Source organism: Neopelma chrysocephalum, unplaced genomic scaffold, assembly GCF_003984885.1.
Source record: "Neopelma chrysocephalum unplaced genomic scaffold, ASM398488v2 Primary Assembly neopelma1_26, whole genome shotgun sequence".
Lineage (NCBI taxonomy): Eukaryota > Metazoa > Chordata > Aves > Passeriformes > Pipridae > Neopelma > Neopelma chrysocephalum.
The window spans coordinates 10,710,506-10,724,682 of NW_020897695.1; the positions used below are offsets into that span (position 1 = coordinate 10,710,506).

The 14,177-nt window shown below is 37.9% G+C and overlaps 1 protein-coding gene across 5 annotated transcripts in view; it reads right to left on the minus strand.

Moving 5' to 3' along the window:
- CAPN7 (calpain 7) overlaps positions 1 to 14,177 on the minus strand; it is a 31,885-nt gene that overhangs the window by 2,577 nt on the left and 15,131 nt on the right. For 4 of the 5 annotated variants that reach the window (XR_003533014.1, XM_027675510.1, XM_027675512.1 and 1 more), the window contains 10 exons: positions 12,749 to 12,855; positions 11,154 to 11,274; positions 10,755 to 10,899; positions 8,896 to 8,995; positions 7,117 to 7,252; positions 6,611 to 6,686; positions 4,549 to 4,694; positions 3,812 to 3,874; positions 1,291 to 1,421; positions 1 to 93 (listed from right to left, as the gene is read on the minus strand). Coding sequence is in view for 4 of the 5 variants with exons in the window: in XM_027675510.1 (XP_027531311.1) it covers positions 1 to 93; positions 1,291 to 1,421; positions 3,812 to 3,874; positions 4,549 to 4,694; positions 6,611 to 6,686; positions 7,117 to 7,252; positions 8,896 to 8,995; positions 10,755 to 10,899; positions 11,154 to 11,274; positions 12,749 to 12,855 (1,118 nt within the window). In the remaining variant the exon portion in view is untranslated. The remainder of the gene's footprint in view (positions 94 to 1,290; positions 1,422 to 3,811; positions 3,875 to 4,548; positions 4,695 to 6,610; positions 6,687 to 7,116; positions 7,253 to 8,895; positions 8,996 to 10,754; positions 10,900 to 11,153; positions 11,275 to 12,748; positions 12,856 to 14,177) is intronic. The other variant, XM_027675511.1, reaches the window with a different exon arrangement.

Below are 14,177 nucleotides of genomic sequence, written 5' to 3' on the forward strand. Positions count from 1 at the left end.
CTGTAGTCACCACTGCTCTTTTTGTGAAAGCCATAGGAACCAGGATCTCCTACTGTTGAGACGGTGACGAGTTCAAAGCCAACGCTGTATTGCCTGCAAGTGACATGACAGACATCACGTATCTGGGTCATCAGGATTACCATGAAGAGGGCTATTTATTAAAACCTTCACAGTATAACTGAAAGACATCTAAAAGTGTTGTTACATTTGTGACAGAAACATCAAGTCAAACCATGATATGAATAGTGAATCTGGAGAGAGACAGAACACAACTCAGGTCTGGAACTAGACTACAGGGAAAATGCCTGATAGAAGCTTGCCTCTCCATTTAAGCAGACTTCAAGTAGTTAAACTTGTGGAGACACACTCCTGTGCCATGTGGCACAGATCCTGGGGTGTGATCTGATCCCTATGGGAGGACTTGGTGTCAGTGATGTCAGCGGAATTTCTCATGTTGCAATATAACTTGGGACACTTTGTCTACTACCTGTTAACACATGTGACAGGCATCACTGCCCCTGTCATTCAAACTACCCAAATATGATCTGCAAGTACAGAAAAAAATGCATAAAAAAACCTGCTCAATTCATGGAACAGTACAGCCACACCTCTGCACTCATCTTCATTTCATGAGAGGAGGAGTTTCCTCAAAGACGGAAGGATGGATAGAAAAGTGCTGCCATTTTGTGGGCCCCACTGTACAGCTTTGCAAAAGATAAACATTTAACTGCAGGTCAGGAGATGTTCCTATTCAGAAGCTCTGAATACTGGTATTTTGAAGTAATCATTAATTTTGTCAAAGGAATTTGACCTGCATAAGTCTACTTCATAGGACATTGAGATTCAATACCTGGCCTGCTAGTGGTAGAGTAAATGCACTTTCAGAGATGTTTGAGATCTTGTAAGGGTTTAGTATCCTGCATAGTAGCTGCACTAAAAAGGAAAAGGAATTATGATCATAATTAGTTTTAAGAGGGAGAAAGAGCCCTTTATACCTTCTTCCCTTCTGTGCAAGGCCTAGCTCTGCTCAGACCCTAAAACTATAGAGAAAGGAAGGCTCCTGCTTGCCTTGTAGGTCAAGGATTTCTTTCAGTAGTAAACATGTAGGTTTAAAACACTATTGATGGTGAAGACAGAAACAAAAATAGTATTAAATTCAAGCCAACTCTGATACCTTGTTTTCTGGATTTTCTGTGAGCTCCCCACCCTCCCCCCAAGAGGACACTGACCAAGCTTTATCTTTAGCTGTAATGCTCTCACTGTGTTGATGCATGCTTATGGTCTACAAACCTCGGTCCCCGTAGTTCAATTAGCAGTGGTCCATTCTTGTCTAGCTGGATTTGATAAATGGGGTTATTTTTGTAGGTATCTCTGAAGTTTCCACATCCTCCAGCACTGTGACCTTTCCACTGTCCATTAACCTGAAAGAAGTCAAAAGTACAGAAAATACATCCCGAGGATTTGTATTGCTTATATAAACACACAAACAAGAGTAGAGACTCCTCTCACTTTAGAGGTCACTGAGTTTAGTAAGCTCTCCTAATTTATAAAGGGAAGTGAAAGACCATGTTAAGTATTCAGTTTCACTGCCATCCTCCACCCCCCTTGATCAAAGCCTTACAACCCTTGTAAGAGTACTGTACTTTTTCAGTTTATATTACATAAGTAACAAGTGACTGTTTCTGACTATGACAGGTCTATATTCCCATCCATCCCATGCCTGCTAGACTATGCAGGTTATTTTTTTTTTGCTCAGACAGTTCTCTGTTGAGCTAAATGAGAAGCATACAGGAAGTACAACAGTAATGGTGGTGTAGCCTTTGCTTTTAAAAATCGCTGCCTCCAGCCCTGTCCATCTCCTCTCTGCTCTCTGAGAACCAGCACTGCAGTGACAAGATAACCATAAGGATAGATTCCGCAAGGACAAAGAAGCGCAAGAGGAAAATTGCTGCTCAGACTTTGAGAAACAGGCCATCTGTTTCCAAGTTCCTCCTGCTAGTCATTAAACTGAAAGGTTAGACTTGTAAGACATGCCAGGCATTCACACAAATTTATAGCTGTGATCCATTTCTCCTGTTACTTCCCTCCCCGTTCTGTCAAACCAACAAGGGGCAACGTTTTTCCTTGTGATTTAATTTCTTTATTCAGTGTCCAAATCCCTGAAGCACAGCAAGTTTAGAAGCAAGGGGGATTTCTCCCCCTTCCATGCTGCTACCCAGGAACCTAAAACTCTGTGTGCTGTTAGGCTTTCCAGTCCTTTTCTACCTCTGCTACACTTAATTCCAGGAATCACACTAGGTCTTGGTGAGCATCAGAGGTGACCACTCGACTCGAGCATAGGACATCTAACAGAACTTTCTTTTATGGGTAAACTTGGAACTAGTTCTCTGCTTGCTTTTAAATGTGATGACTGCTAAGCAAACATAAAAGATGCATTAAAAACAGACAGCTGACTTTTTGTATTTAATCTTAAAGACAGAGTTGGCCTTGGATAGCTAGAACATGCCTCTTTTTTTTTTTTTGAATACTAGACAGACATCTTCAAATAATTAACAGGAGGTTTCCACATACTTAATTTTCTTTTGAAACATATTACAACATAGAACAGATGTTCTTCCTCAAACAGACTGGTATCTTTAATGCATTTTTGATCTCTTAAAGCACTCCCTCAAAGTAAGCCCAGTTTTTATAAGCTATACAGGAAAATGGTTGCTTGGAAGAACTAAGTAAATCATCTCTCTGTTCCCAGGAATCTCTCTAGTCACCCACCATTCTCCAGAACAGGCTAGCTTCAAGGGGCTGTTCCAGAAATAACAGCTGGTATGGAACACTGTCTGAACTCAAGAGCCTTGTTGCAAGCCAGCGTGTGCCCCTGACCACACAAAGTAATGCAATCCTTGGCTTCAGGCATAAGTGTCCTAGAAAATGGACTGTTCCACTGTGGCTCAAACTCCCTTGTTTCTCTCTTCCTGAAGAAGTTACTATTTGAACAGAAGACTTCTGATTATAGTAGATTCCCCAGGGTATGCATGGTAGGTACAGAGCTAAAGTTAAAAGCTGCTGGCTTATTCTTTCTTGGGGGTAAAATTGCTAATATATGAAAATACATGCAAGTTACTTTATCCTGTGAGCTCTTGGCTATATTTATACTTCAGCTGAAGGTGTAACTGCAGCTCACATTGACAGCTGAAATATGAACAGCAGCTGGTCTCAAAACTGCCTGGGCTTCTGACTTAATTTCAGTCAAGTTTTTCACTCTTGCCCCTGTTGCTGTACTTTTGGGGAGCATTTCGACTTGAAATATACCATAGGTATATTGCTTTCATCCTGTTTGGCAATGGGAGTGCTTATCCCAATGGTTACAGACCTTTGAGATGTCTTTGCAAAATTTAGGAACTGTAAGTATTGTGATATTGCCATCTTAAGTATGTTTGTCACAGTCTTGTTATTGTGCCTTTGGTTTGACATTGCTGATTTTGTCCCATCATGCCAAGAGTTTTCCCAAGAAAATCATGCAATTCTCCCAAGGGGAGACGATCAATGCTTTTGTGGGGTTTTTACTCTGTAGCATTACTGTAGCACAGTCTGATCTCTGCAGAGAGATGACTTACTAGGGTACAGGTTCTAAAGGCCAGTCTATTCTACAAAGGCTTTGCAGAATGTCTGCAGTGGCACAGCTGCAACCACACACTCTGCAGTGAAGGTGGAGAAGTAGTATAAAAATATATTTAAAAACTTTGTACATCTCAAATATGGAAAAGCCATACCAGAATTATTGTCCAGTGACCCATAAAATAAAATGTTTCCTTACCCGCTTGGAAATGGTGTAAGGTGTGGGAATCTTGGAAAAGGTGAACTTGCACAAGGAGTACACCTGTGTTGTAGAAGAAGCAGCAGGTCACACATTCACTTTGCACTTTTCATATGAAATCATGACAAATTAAAAAAAAATAATTGCTTACACAACATTTTTAGATACTTATTCACTACATGCACATATTAACCATCAGACGATCCTGTGTCAAACTCAAAATCCTGAATAGTGCTGGGACTAACAAGACTTAGTTCTACCTAGTTTTTATTTAAACAAAAGGCAAAATGGAAACATTATTTTTAAGTGACAAAGAGATATCTAGCATTGACCATCACCTGACTGAGCAGTTAGAGAAAAACCCAAATACTAAGTCCAAAGACTTAGAGAAGTCAAAAAAAAAAAAATTAAATCTTAACTGGGATCTAAAATGGGCATATTTTGGATACACAGAGAGCCAATGATCTCCCTGTACACAGATTTTTTTAATTCTAAGAAATGAGAGTATTTTTCAGCTGATTTCATTACTGAAATTTCATTGCTAAACGCATGCACGCTGTCTTAACTACAAACAGAGAACCTTATCAAAAACTTCATCCAGAGGTTCTGCTCCATCATTCATAGCCTCCCTCCCCAAAATAGTAATATGAACCCAGAAGTACACTTTTTAATAAAATTTAAAAATAAAGGATGTTTTTTTAGTTGCTTACATTCATTATAAAACCAACAGCACATACCCTGATGGTGTAATGGATAGTGTTTTGTTTCTCATACTGGGACACCACTAAGGTAAATGTATGGGGCCCTGGAGAGGTCAACTTTATCTTAGTCAGATAATGAGGACTGTTGATCCGAATACCATCGATATACGGAGGAGGATCAGCTGAAAAAGAAAAGGATGAACACTCTTCCGGATCAAAAAATCCCCCACCTTGGTAAACTTCTACAACGATTAGACTGTGACCAGACCTGAGTGCTTTCAAAACAACAGAGCCTCAAGACTTATAAAAAGGACATATAATCTTAAAAGCAACTGCTTTTTTCAGGAGAGGAACATCACACATGACAGAACACATATTCTGCACTTGAAAAGTACAGCTCAAATCCCAAGACTTGCAAGAACTGCTTATCTATGCCCCACTAACGTCACAAATAAGACCTACATGTGATCATGTTGAAATTCATGAGAAAGACAAGGAATGTTTGAGCACTCTTTAAAAAAATCTCTGAGGTGTCTGTTCCTTCTCCCTTGGCTGGACAGTTCCAGAATGCATGCTGCCTAAATCTTTGGCCACTGGGTAAGCAAGACTTAAAACATGTTAATTCTTTTGACTACATCACAGACACTTTTTCTCTCTCTCCTCAAATCCTTGTGATCATTGCACAGATGTAGTTGCATCCCAGTACCAATCCACATGTGGTACTTAGAAACATCCTAAATGTTTGCTTTTACAATTAGACAACGTAATTTGTTATTTGGCCTCTAATTGGTTCTTTCCAGACTTCTTTTAATTTCAGTGAAGCAGGACCAAATCTAGCCAATTACTTCAACAGGCCCAGGATCAGGTCCTTTTATTTTCTTCCACAAAGCAACATGGGAGAGGGGAAAGGATTAATATAAAACAATAAGAAGCTTAGGAATGGGAAATCTCGGCCTTGCTGCCAAAGGATTAACCTGCTTTGTTCTGATCTTATTTTAACAGATGGTTAAAGATAATACTGCAGCTTGACCAATCTATTTCCATGGAAAAGGTTTTAAACAAGTTTGAGCTCGTGAGATTAAAAGTTTTAAAAAGAGTTTGGATAGCAAGACAAAACATATGAATCATTCAGTTCTTGCTAGTGATCCTGCTAAGAAGACTGTCTCTTTCAAGCACAGCAGAATTCTCTCTACTACACAACATGTTTTGTTTGCCCACTTAAGAATGTTTTCAGTGAGACACACGTAAAATAAGCACTGCTGCAATTACTAGCAAAACCAGAAGCAAGTCTTGGGCTGTAAGGAGAAGCAGATGCTTTAACAAAATCAGCTCTTGCAAAAATAGGTGATGATTTGGTCAGGTCTCAACAGATGCTTTCAGCAGAAAGACAGCTTGGATTCTAGGGAAATTGGTCAGCAGAGTTCACTGAACAAGACCAGATGTGAACAGTGCAACGCTTACCAGCGTGTCTCAGCCTGTGTTTCAGACCTGCTATCTGTCTTGAACTAAAGCATACATGGCTTTTTCCCAGCTACAGCAAAGCCTTTCTTCTCAAGGTGAATAGAATCTGACATATAATGACTAAGACTGATATTTTGATAGAATTTGAACATATAAGTATTTTTCTTAAATATTCCTGGAAATATGTTGAAGTGTTCACCAGAATCTCATGAGCTTGCTTAGGTACTTTATTAAGCCATTAACTTTGATTATTTTCATTTAGTGGAAGCTGTAGACCTTTAAATAATTTCACAAATGTAGGAAATAATTATGCTATCAGAGAAATAGAAGCGCAGCATCTGTTCCCTCTAAGCATTAAGTACTGCCACTGCAAAATAAACAGAAGAATAAAGAAAATGCTGCAGCAAAATAAGTGTCAGCAGGACTATGTAGATCTCCTAGTGTGCTTCCAACATGTAGCTTATTCCTTCAGTGTAGACTGTTGAAGGTGATCAGAGCTAAACAACTATTTCATAAGATTGACCTCTTAGTGAGGCATCTAGTCTTAAAGTAAAAAATGCCTTTCCTCTCCACAAAATTCTTTGTAATTCCTCATTTATTTATAATATAATTTTCTTGACAATTAAGGTACACTAACCTGGATAGTAAACTTTTTTGCCATCAGTCTTGTACACAACCATTGTAATGAATTCCCGATTGTGTGCGAAGTCATCCTATAAAAAAACCCAACCAGACACAAATCAAGCAGAGTTGTACACTTCTGTGAAACAAAATAAATGCTTCATCAGAGACAAATACACATTCTACCATCCCTTTTGATCACCGCACAATATGATCTGATATTTATATTTACTGAGATACCCAATGCAATTCTTTTTAAAATGCCTGAAATAAATAAACTGCCACTAATTTAACCTATTCAGGCCCCAGGATTCAAAGTTACTTCAGAACCTCTATGGTGGAATAGAACCGCTTAGCTCAAATGTTACTCTGGGTCTATTTCAATTTTAGATATGTGTACCTGCTGAATTTAAAATTTATACATACACACGCAGGCATACACACCTGAACATGAAACATGAGTAGTAATATACCAATAACAGAAAGCTTTACAGAAAGGTTTACAGAATAAGCACCCAGCACCTTGTCAGTGATGTGCCTGCTGAGCAGGACCCAGACGGCAGCACCACCCTGTGGACACTGCACTTCCAGCTTGTACTGAGGATTGTTGGCCAGGCTGTAAGCATCCTTCACCGGGCCCTGCTTTGCATCCCAGGTACTGAAAGTGATACAGACACGGTGTTAGATGAGTAAGAAACTAATGCATACTTTGAAACTAACTCCAAATCCTACTTATACAGAGAGCTAGCTTTTATCAGTAAGAAGCCTAATTTTCTACTGGAATCTATGACAGTGGTTACAGAATACAGTCTCATCAGAAGCATTATCTTAGAACATTGTTTTATAAATGAGTTCACTACAATACATGTATGATAACAAAAAATGCTAAATACAAACAGACTGGCTGGTGACTGCAACCACACAAAGCCCAGAAAAAAATGAACCATTCAGGGAGCCTGAGCTACACATATATTATAGTCATGATTGCATACACCAATATTAAATGAAAAACACCTACGCTACTGTAACTGCAGAAATCCATCTATAACTATGGTTAGTTCCAAAAGCTTGCCAAATTTTTTCATCCAGTTTTTTTATTGAGGCAATTTTTATTTTAAAATTTGATCTGTTTCATGTCTGGAAGGTTGCCCTGCAGGAAGTGTTAAAAATCTTTGAGGTATGCTACTGCAGAATCTGCCTGGTGCCTCATGAACTATCGAGACAAGGAAAATACAATCTGAAAAAATAGAAAGTGCTGATGACTGAATGCAAAGTGTGGCATAATGGAAACAGAAACATATACAGCTATTCCTAAGTCTCACTGACCCTCCCACATTTTTAAAACTGAACAGTATTTGTGGAAGGCTGCATTAACTAAGCTTCAAATTATCACCATCATTACTCCACTTTTTATGGCAACTGCCACTGTGCTAAGGCATTTCCCTACACAGAGGTATGAGAATCACTAATAATATAAGGACAGACAGACCAATAGGTGAGCTTTGACATTAGCATACACATTACCTCATCTTACTATACCACCACAGTGTATTTTACTGGAACACAAAGATAGAAGGAGCCTTTACAGATAAGCTCAGCAGTCACACTCTGGATGAAGGAGCTTGTGCAGAGCTAACACAAGCAGAAGCAGTTGTGGTAGTGGCAAAGTGCAGTATAGTGGAGTGGAAAAGTAAAGAAACACTTGCTTTCCAAAACCAAGACACAGATACACACACTTATCTTCAAACTGGGAGACAAAAAACTGAATGTGATGGAGATTTGGTAAGAGATGGGTATCACATTCAGAAAAAAAAAAAATCAGTGGCAAGGAAGATTACTTATGATAGTTACAACTGGTGAAAAACAGAATTGGTTAAACCACCCTGACTTCAGTGAACACCTGTGAAGACAACACATGCTGCACAGCGGACTTGCAACTGGCCAGAAAAATTAATTCCAAATAAAACTGAGGTCACTCAAGCACTGTCTGGTCACTGCTTAGAGAGAGACTGCACAAAAATCTTGATTTCTATTCTGGTAGATGTGGGACTGAGGTCAGAATCTGGTTATGCAGTTTTAGGTCCACAGCAACATCACAAAGGTCACTGCAGCTTCAACTCTGTTACAGAAGTAGTCAAGAAGAAAGCCTGGGCTGAGAATTTAAAAGTGCGAAATCAGGCTCAAAAGAACATGGTTGGAGTTCAACCTCCTAGCTGTAACTAGGAAGAATGGAAGGAAGGAAACAGCTATTCAGAACACTTATAAAATTTTTGTGTCAAAATCTCAGTCTTTTGGACCAACCTGTGAATACATGTAGATTCTTTGAAAAGACTTGGGTTCCAACTCAAATAAATAACATCATAGTACTGGCACAGGTCCTCCCAGGAAATCCAGAAAATGCCTAAAAAGGAAATGCTGTTATTGTTTTCTTAGCAGATATCTTGATTTTACTTGTTTTTCAAAAGTCTCTTTCTGGCAAATGATACAGCTTATATTAGCCAACATTTCTGCAAAACTTAGTTTGCAGAACTGCATTGCTCAAATGTCTAAATTTAAACAAACAACTGAAAGCAAGAAAAAACAAGTTAGTCTCTGCTTATTATCAAGAACTTTCTGAAGCTGTCAGAATGCCTTTCATTCTCAAGCACTAAGCAGAAGGTATGAGAGGATCTGTTGTGTTGAAAGAGACGTCATTAGGTGATTCTGACCTGCCTTCCCCTTTCCTAGGTTTCTGAAAACAAAAAAGACATAGTCAAACGGGTTCCTGCAATTCAACAACGTCCTTCAGTAATCATCCAGCACAATCAAGTATTCAATCAACATATGAGTATGTTTGAATGTATTTCTAAGATATTTCATCCAATGCCTACATCACTTGCTTTGGCACCCTGAATTTGCTTCACCTTTACAACACCTTCACCTTTGCTTCTCCCTTATAACTTCCTTTACAACATAGCTCCCTTAATTGCAAGCTCCTGTAACTCCAGCCAACAACAGTGCCTGCAAGACAATAGATTCCTAATGGAATGGACTCTTAAAATGGTAACAGCCTTATAATTGAAGTCTCTGACATAGGCAGCTGCACTAAAAAACAGTCAATATAGCTACACACAAAAAGTAAGACCAGAGTGCAAATCCAGTTAGAAGAAGCAACTCCATTAAAATTACTAATGTAATTTTATATAAGATTTTAACTACTAGATGTAACAAACTACTTCCTAAATGAATTGGTAAATAACTAATGAGCTACTCTCTCATAACTGTCACAAAGCCAGGGCTGCTATTCTTATATTTTAATCAAAAGTTTTCCTTATGCATTTGCATGAGGCTTATCAATAAATGCTATAATTTAATGGATTTGGATGTATACTGTTGTAGAAACAGAGTGGTACTGAACAAAAGGGCTCCCTCATAGAGATATGCAGACAGCAACTAGGATACAGTAAAAAGCAGAAATCTCTTTCCGAAAGTAAAATGCAGCTACTGCAGAATTTCTAAACTATTGGCAACCTGCCCTTCCACCTCCAAACCCACACTGACTTTCCAGATACTATACTCTGCTGCTCCCTAGGAAAGAAGGGACAACACTGGGCATCATTCCAAGTGGTTTCTCTGAGCAGGGACATAGTAGTGCCACTGTCTCAAAGATGGATCTCAATCTAATCTTACAACCTGAAATAGAGTGTATATAATTAATATATCTATAAACAAATCTTCAATGTAATGCAAGGGAGAAAGAACCCACTTACCTCCAGTACAGGCAAGACTAATTTAAATACTGATTACGGTAAGCATGTTGTACGTATTTGCTAATGTCATAGGGAAAACCCCACAGAAAGTCCAATGATGTATTAAAAAGCATGTTCTCTTTGAACTGAACTCCCCCACACTCAGATACTGAGACAGCAACACATAAACAAGGAGGTACTTTCTTGTCAGTGAATTTGAGATATATTTAACAGTCTGGATCACTTAAACCTCAGTCAAACCTGAAATGACAGATTTAGATACAGAAATACTTCCTAAACTTTTGGACTATTTAATTCATAGTATTTGTTTTACTCTCCTTGCGCTTAAGCATTTCTTTCCACCTTCCTACAAGGGTACACGACAAAGATCTGTATTATTGGAAAAAATAGTGAATTCTCAAACTTTATTACCATTGTCTATTTTCTGAGCTGTTCTTGGATCAAAGTTCAAGTATTTTTGTAAATCTGGAGTCCAATTTCTTGTGTCATTTTCACTGTATCGTCCCTTCCAACGTAAGTGGCTCCAGGGATTTTTCAACTGAAGAAATCGAAGTCCCTAAAGAAATATAAAATAAAATTCATCTTGTCAGGGTAATTTTTACATATTCAAGGTATTTTTTATATGGACCAATGGCTAAAGAAAAGACAGCATCATTAAGTTTTCTGAAATTTCCCAGTGGAGACCAAGACAAAATACACTATATTAGCCATTAGAGAAAAAAATCAGTAGCTACCCATCTAAGGTAAACCTAGAAACCCATTGGAGTTTTCAAACAGGCATCTGAAAACACCTTCAGTTTTATTTGATACCTTATATTCTCTTATGTCCAAGACCGCATATGCATGGGTTGGAACTAAACCCCATTTTTCTCCTTCCTCTTCAGACATCACCCCTGTTGCTGTGGTAATAAGGACATCTCCCTTGTGAAATCTGTTCAAAAAGAGGTGAAAAATACCTTAATTAAAACCTTGCAAGTTGCAAACTAACATTTGCCAGACACTGTTCTAGTACGTTTTCAGACTGTCCATTAGCATGCCCCTGGTTTTTGGTCAGCAGAAATCACTCCTGAAAAAGTTTAAGAAAGTGGAACTTTTTTTCTTTCAGAATTAAGTATAGACTTAAATGAAAAATTATTTTTTTAATGTAACTTCATATTTTTATAAGCAAAATTCAGCATTTATCAACCTGAAGCTCAACCTGTGTCACTTTTTAAAGATACTCTTCACAGATCTTCAGCTGAGCACAAACGTGGTTTCATCAACTCTTAGCCAATCACTGCATGTAGTAAATTACTAATGCTGTCACACCCCCAGGATTCTGAAGGTGCTTCCCAAAACCTGAAGAATGAGAAGTGTGTGCTTCTATACTTCTGCAGGTGTTTACACTCAAGTTTTGTGTTATGAATAGCAATTGTTAATTTTGCTACAATTATTACTCTCAAAAAAAACACTAGCATTTTTCCCAGCCCGTGCTAGAATTCAAGTACAGACTCAGTGTCCCCAGACAGTGTACAGAGTCACTGGGCTATGGATCAAAACATTTTCAGTCTAGCACAGGTAAGCAATAGTGATGCTATAATGGCTAGATACCATTCTAACTGCAGCCACACCTCCAAATTACAGTGCTGGAATATCCGAAGAATTGTTGACAGTCATCTAAAGAGCTCCTAACCAACTGAAAAAGCACTGTCAAAAGAGTCATGCTCTTCTATCATGAATGCAGATGTTTCAGTCAACAGAATAACACCCCTCTACTGCACTGAAATACATAAGAAACTGGTTGCACAAAACCATTTTGAAAGAAATCCAAGTATTTGACAGTTGGCATTTATAAATTGCAGCTATGTCTTTCACCACAAGTAGAATAATAGAATCATTTAGTTTGGACCTTTAAGACCATCAAATCCAACTGTTATGGTAGGTCTGAAGACCAATATTGCAGTTTTCATAGATTTTTGCTGCTACTCCAGGACACTTACTAATGGGGCATAATCTTGTGATATGATTAGAAATACTATATTGTATCTGCTTGCTAAGGACAGCAGATAAGTGCATAAGTTCTGGGGAGCTGTGTGAGCTTTTAAACACTTAACTTGTATGTTAGAACACAGAGTCAGAGAAGAGCAGCTTGAAACTATTTTCTTCATCAAGAAAAGGGCTACTATTTTTTTTCTTCATATGTAGAGAATCAAAATTCCACAATATTTTACTCTTCTGTTCTATCAAAGCCACCAATACCTCAATTTTTCTTCTTCCACAAAGTATATAGAGATTTTATAAAGCACAATTTGTAGCAATACCAAAATGCTATCAAAGGATCTGTGATGACTGTACTGCTTTTACAGTGGTAATGCACCTACTACACAGCAAGCATTTTAATTACTTAGGAAAGAACAAACATCTACCTCTGATAAAGCATTCTGAAAGTACTGTCTTTATTGAAAGCTTGATTGTCAGAGTGCATAGCAATTCTTTCAGGTATCCAACCAGTCAGTGCATGGAGATCAATATTCTGAAAAGCAAATATTCAAAAGAAATCAGAACAGATCCATCAGCATATGACATCTTATAAAAACGTCTCAAAAGAAATCAAGTATACACATGTTACAGTACAACTCTACACCTAAAAGGCTCAAGATAAAGACTAACAAATAAAAAATTCTTTGATTAGATAAGGACAACATTTCCAGATAGTTTAACAAAAACAAAACAAAAAAACAACCAAAACAACAAAAACAAACAAACAAAACCCACAAAGACCAAACGCAAACAAACAAACAAATACAAAAAAACCCAAAAAAATCCACAACCCCCCCCCAAAAGCTGGAAATTTCAGAGTAACAGAAGCATAAGAGAATCATCAGTCACACTCATTTGTGTGACATGTTCTATTTATTTCATTGATTCACAGACTCATAAAGCACAGTCTCAAAAGCAGTATACATGCATTTTAAATAATTTAAGTTTTACTTCTAAGGCTCAAGGTTTGGTTTTTTTATTCTTTTTGGTAAAACTGACACTGACATGTATTTCCATAAAAAGATGCTTTAATCTTCCAACTCCTTGAAACATTGCTTATTCCTTTTCTTCTGCTTTTTACTCCTCAAAGCAAAAGCGGACACTCTAAATGCTTGAAGTGTCAATTACCAGCACTGCTGGGTGGGAACTTGAGGAATTACAAGTACAAGACAGCCAGTAAGTAACCCTGATTACACAAGGAAGCTAGAATACAGTGGAAACCAGAGAGGGTGGGAAGGGTGGAGATTAAATGTCACAAGTCAAGCTATTTTTCCACATAGCAAGTTAGAGAACAACAATGAGAATAAAACACATCTATTCTCACCAGTTTCTGTCCTTCAAAACAAAGCAGCCTGACACTGACATATGCACAGATATAAGTGTGTGCTACATTTACCCTTACACAAAGCAACATTTGTTCCATAATAATTTTTCAAGGGGTGATGATTACCTAGTATACCCTCCAAGAATGTGATTAACTAGAATGTGAACAGCACCATGAAATGAAAAAATATACTATTAAAATTTTAAAGAATTTTAAAGTGAAATCAGAAAGGTTTCCTAAGTAACAAATTAAGATTATACGGGATACTCATTTCAGTAAACCGTCCCTCTTTCAAAGAATAATTTGCATGCCAGTTTAGCTGCAGTACAATCAATGACTGTTTCTTTAGTAACCACATTATAGGAACCTGATACATATTTATGTAGGTGAGTGGAACAATCTGATAAATAAACTTGCACAGATCAAAGTACTTGCTCCCTCCATATACACGTACTGAATGACTAGCCCGTTCCTTTCCTAGCTGACTCCAT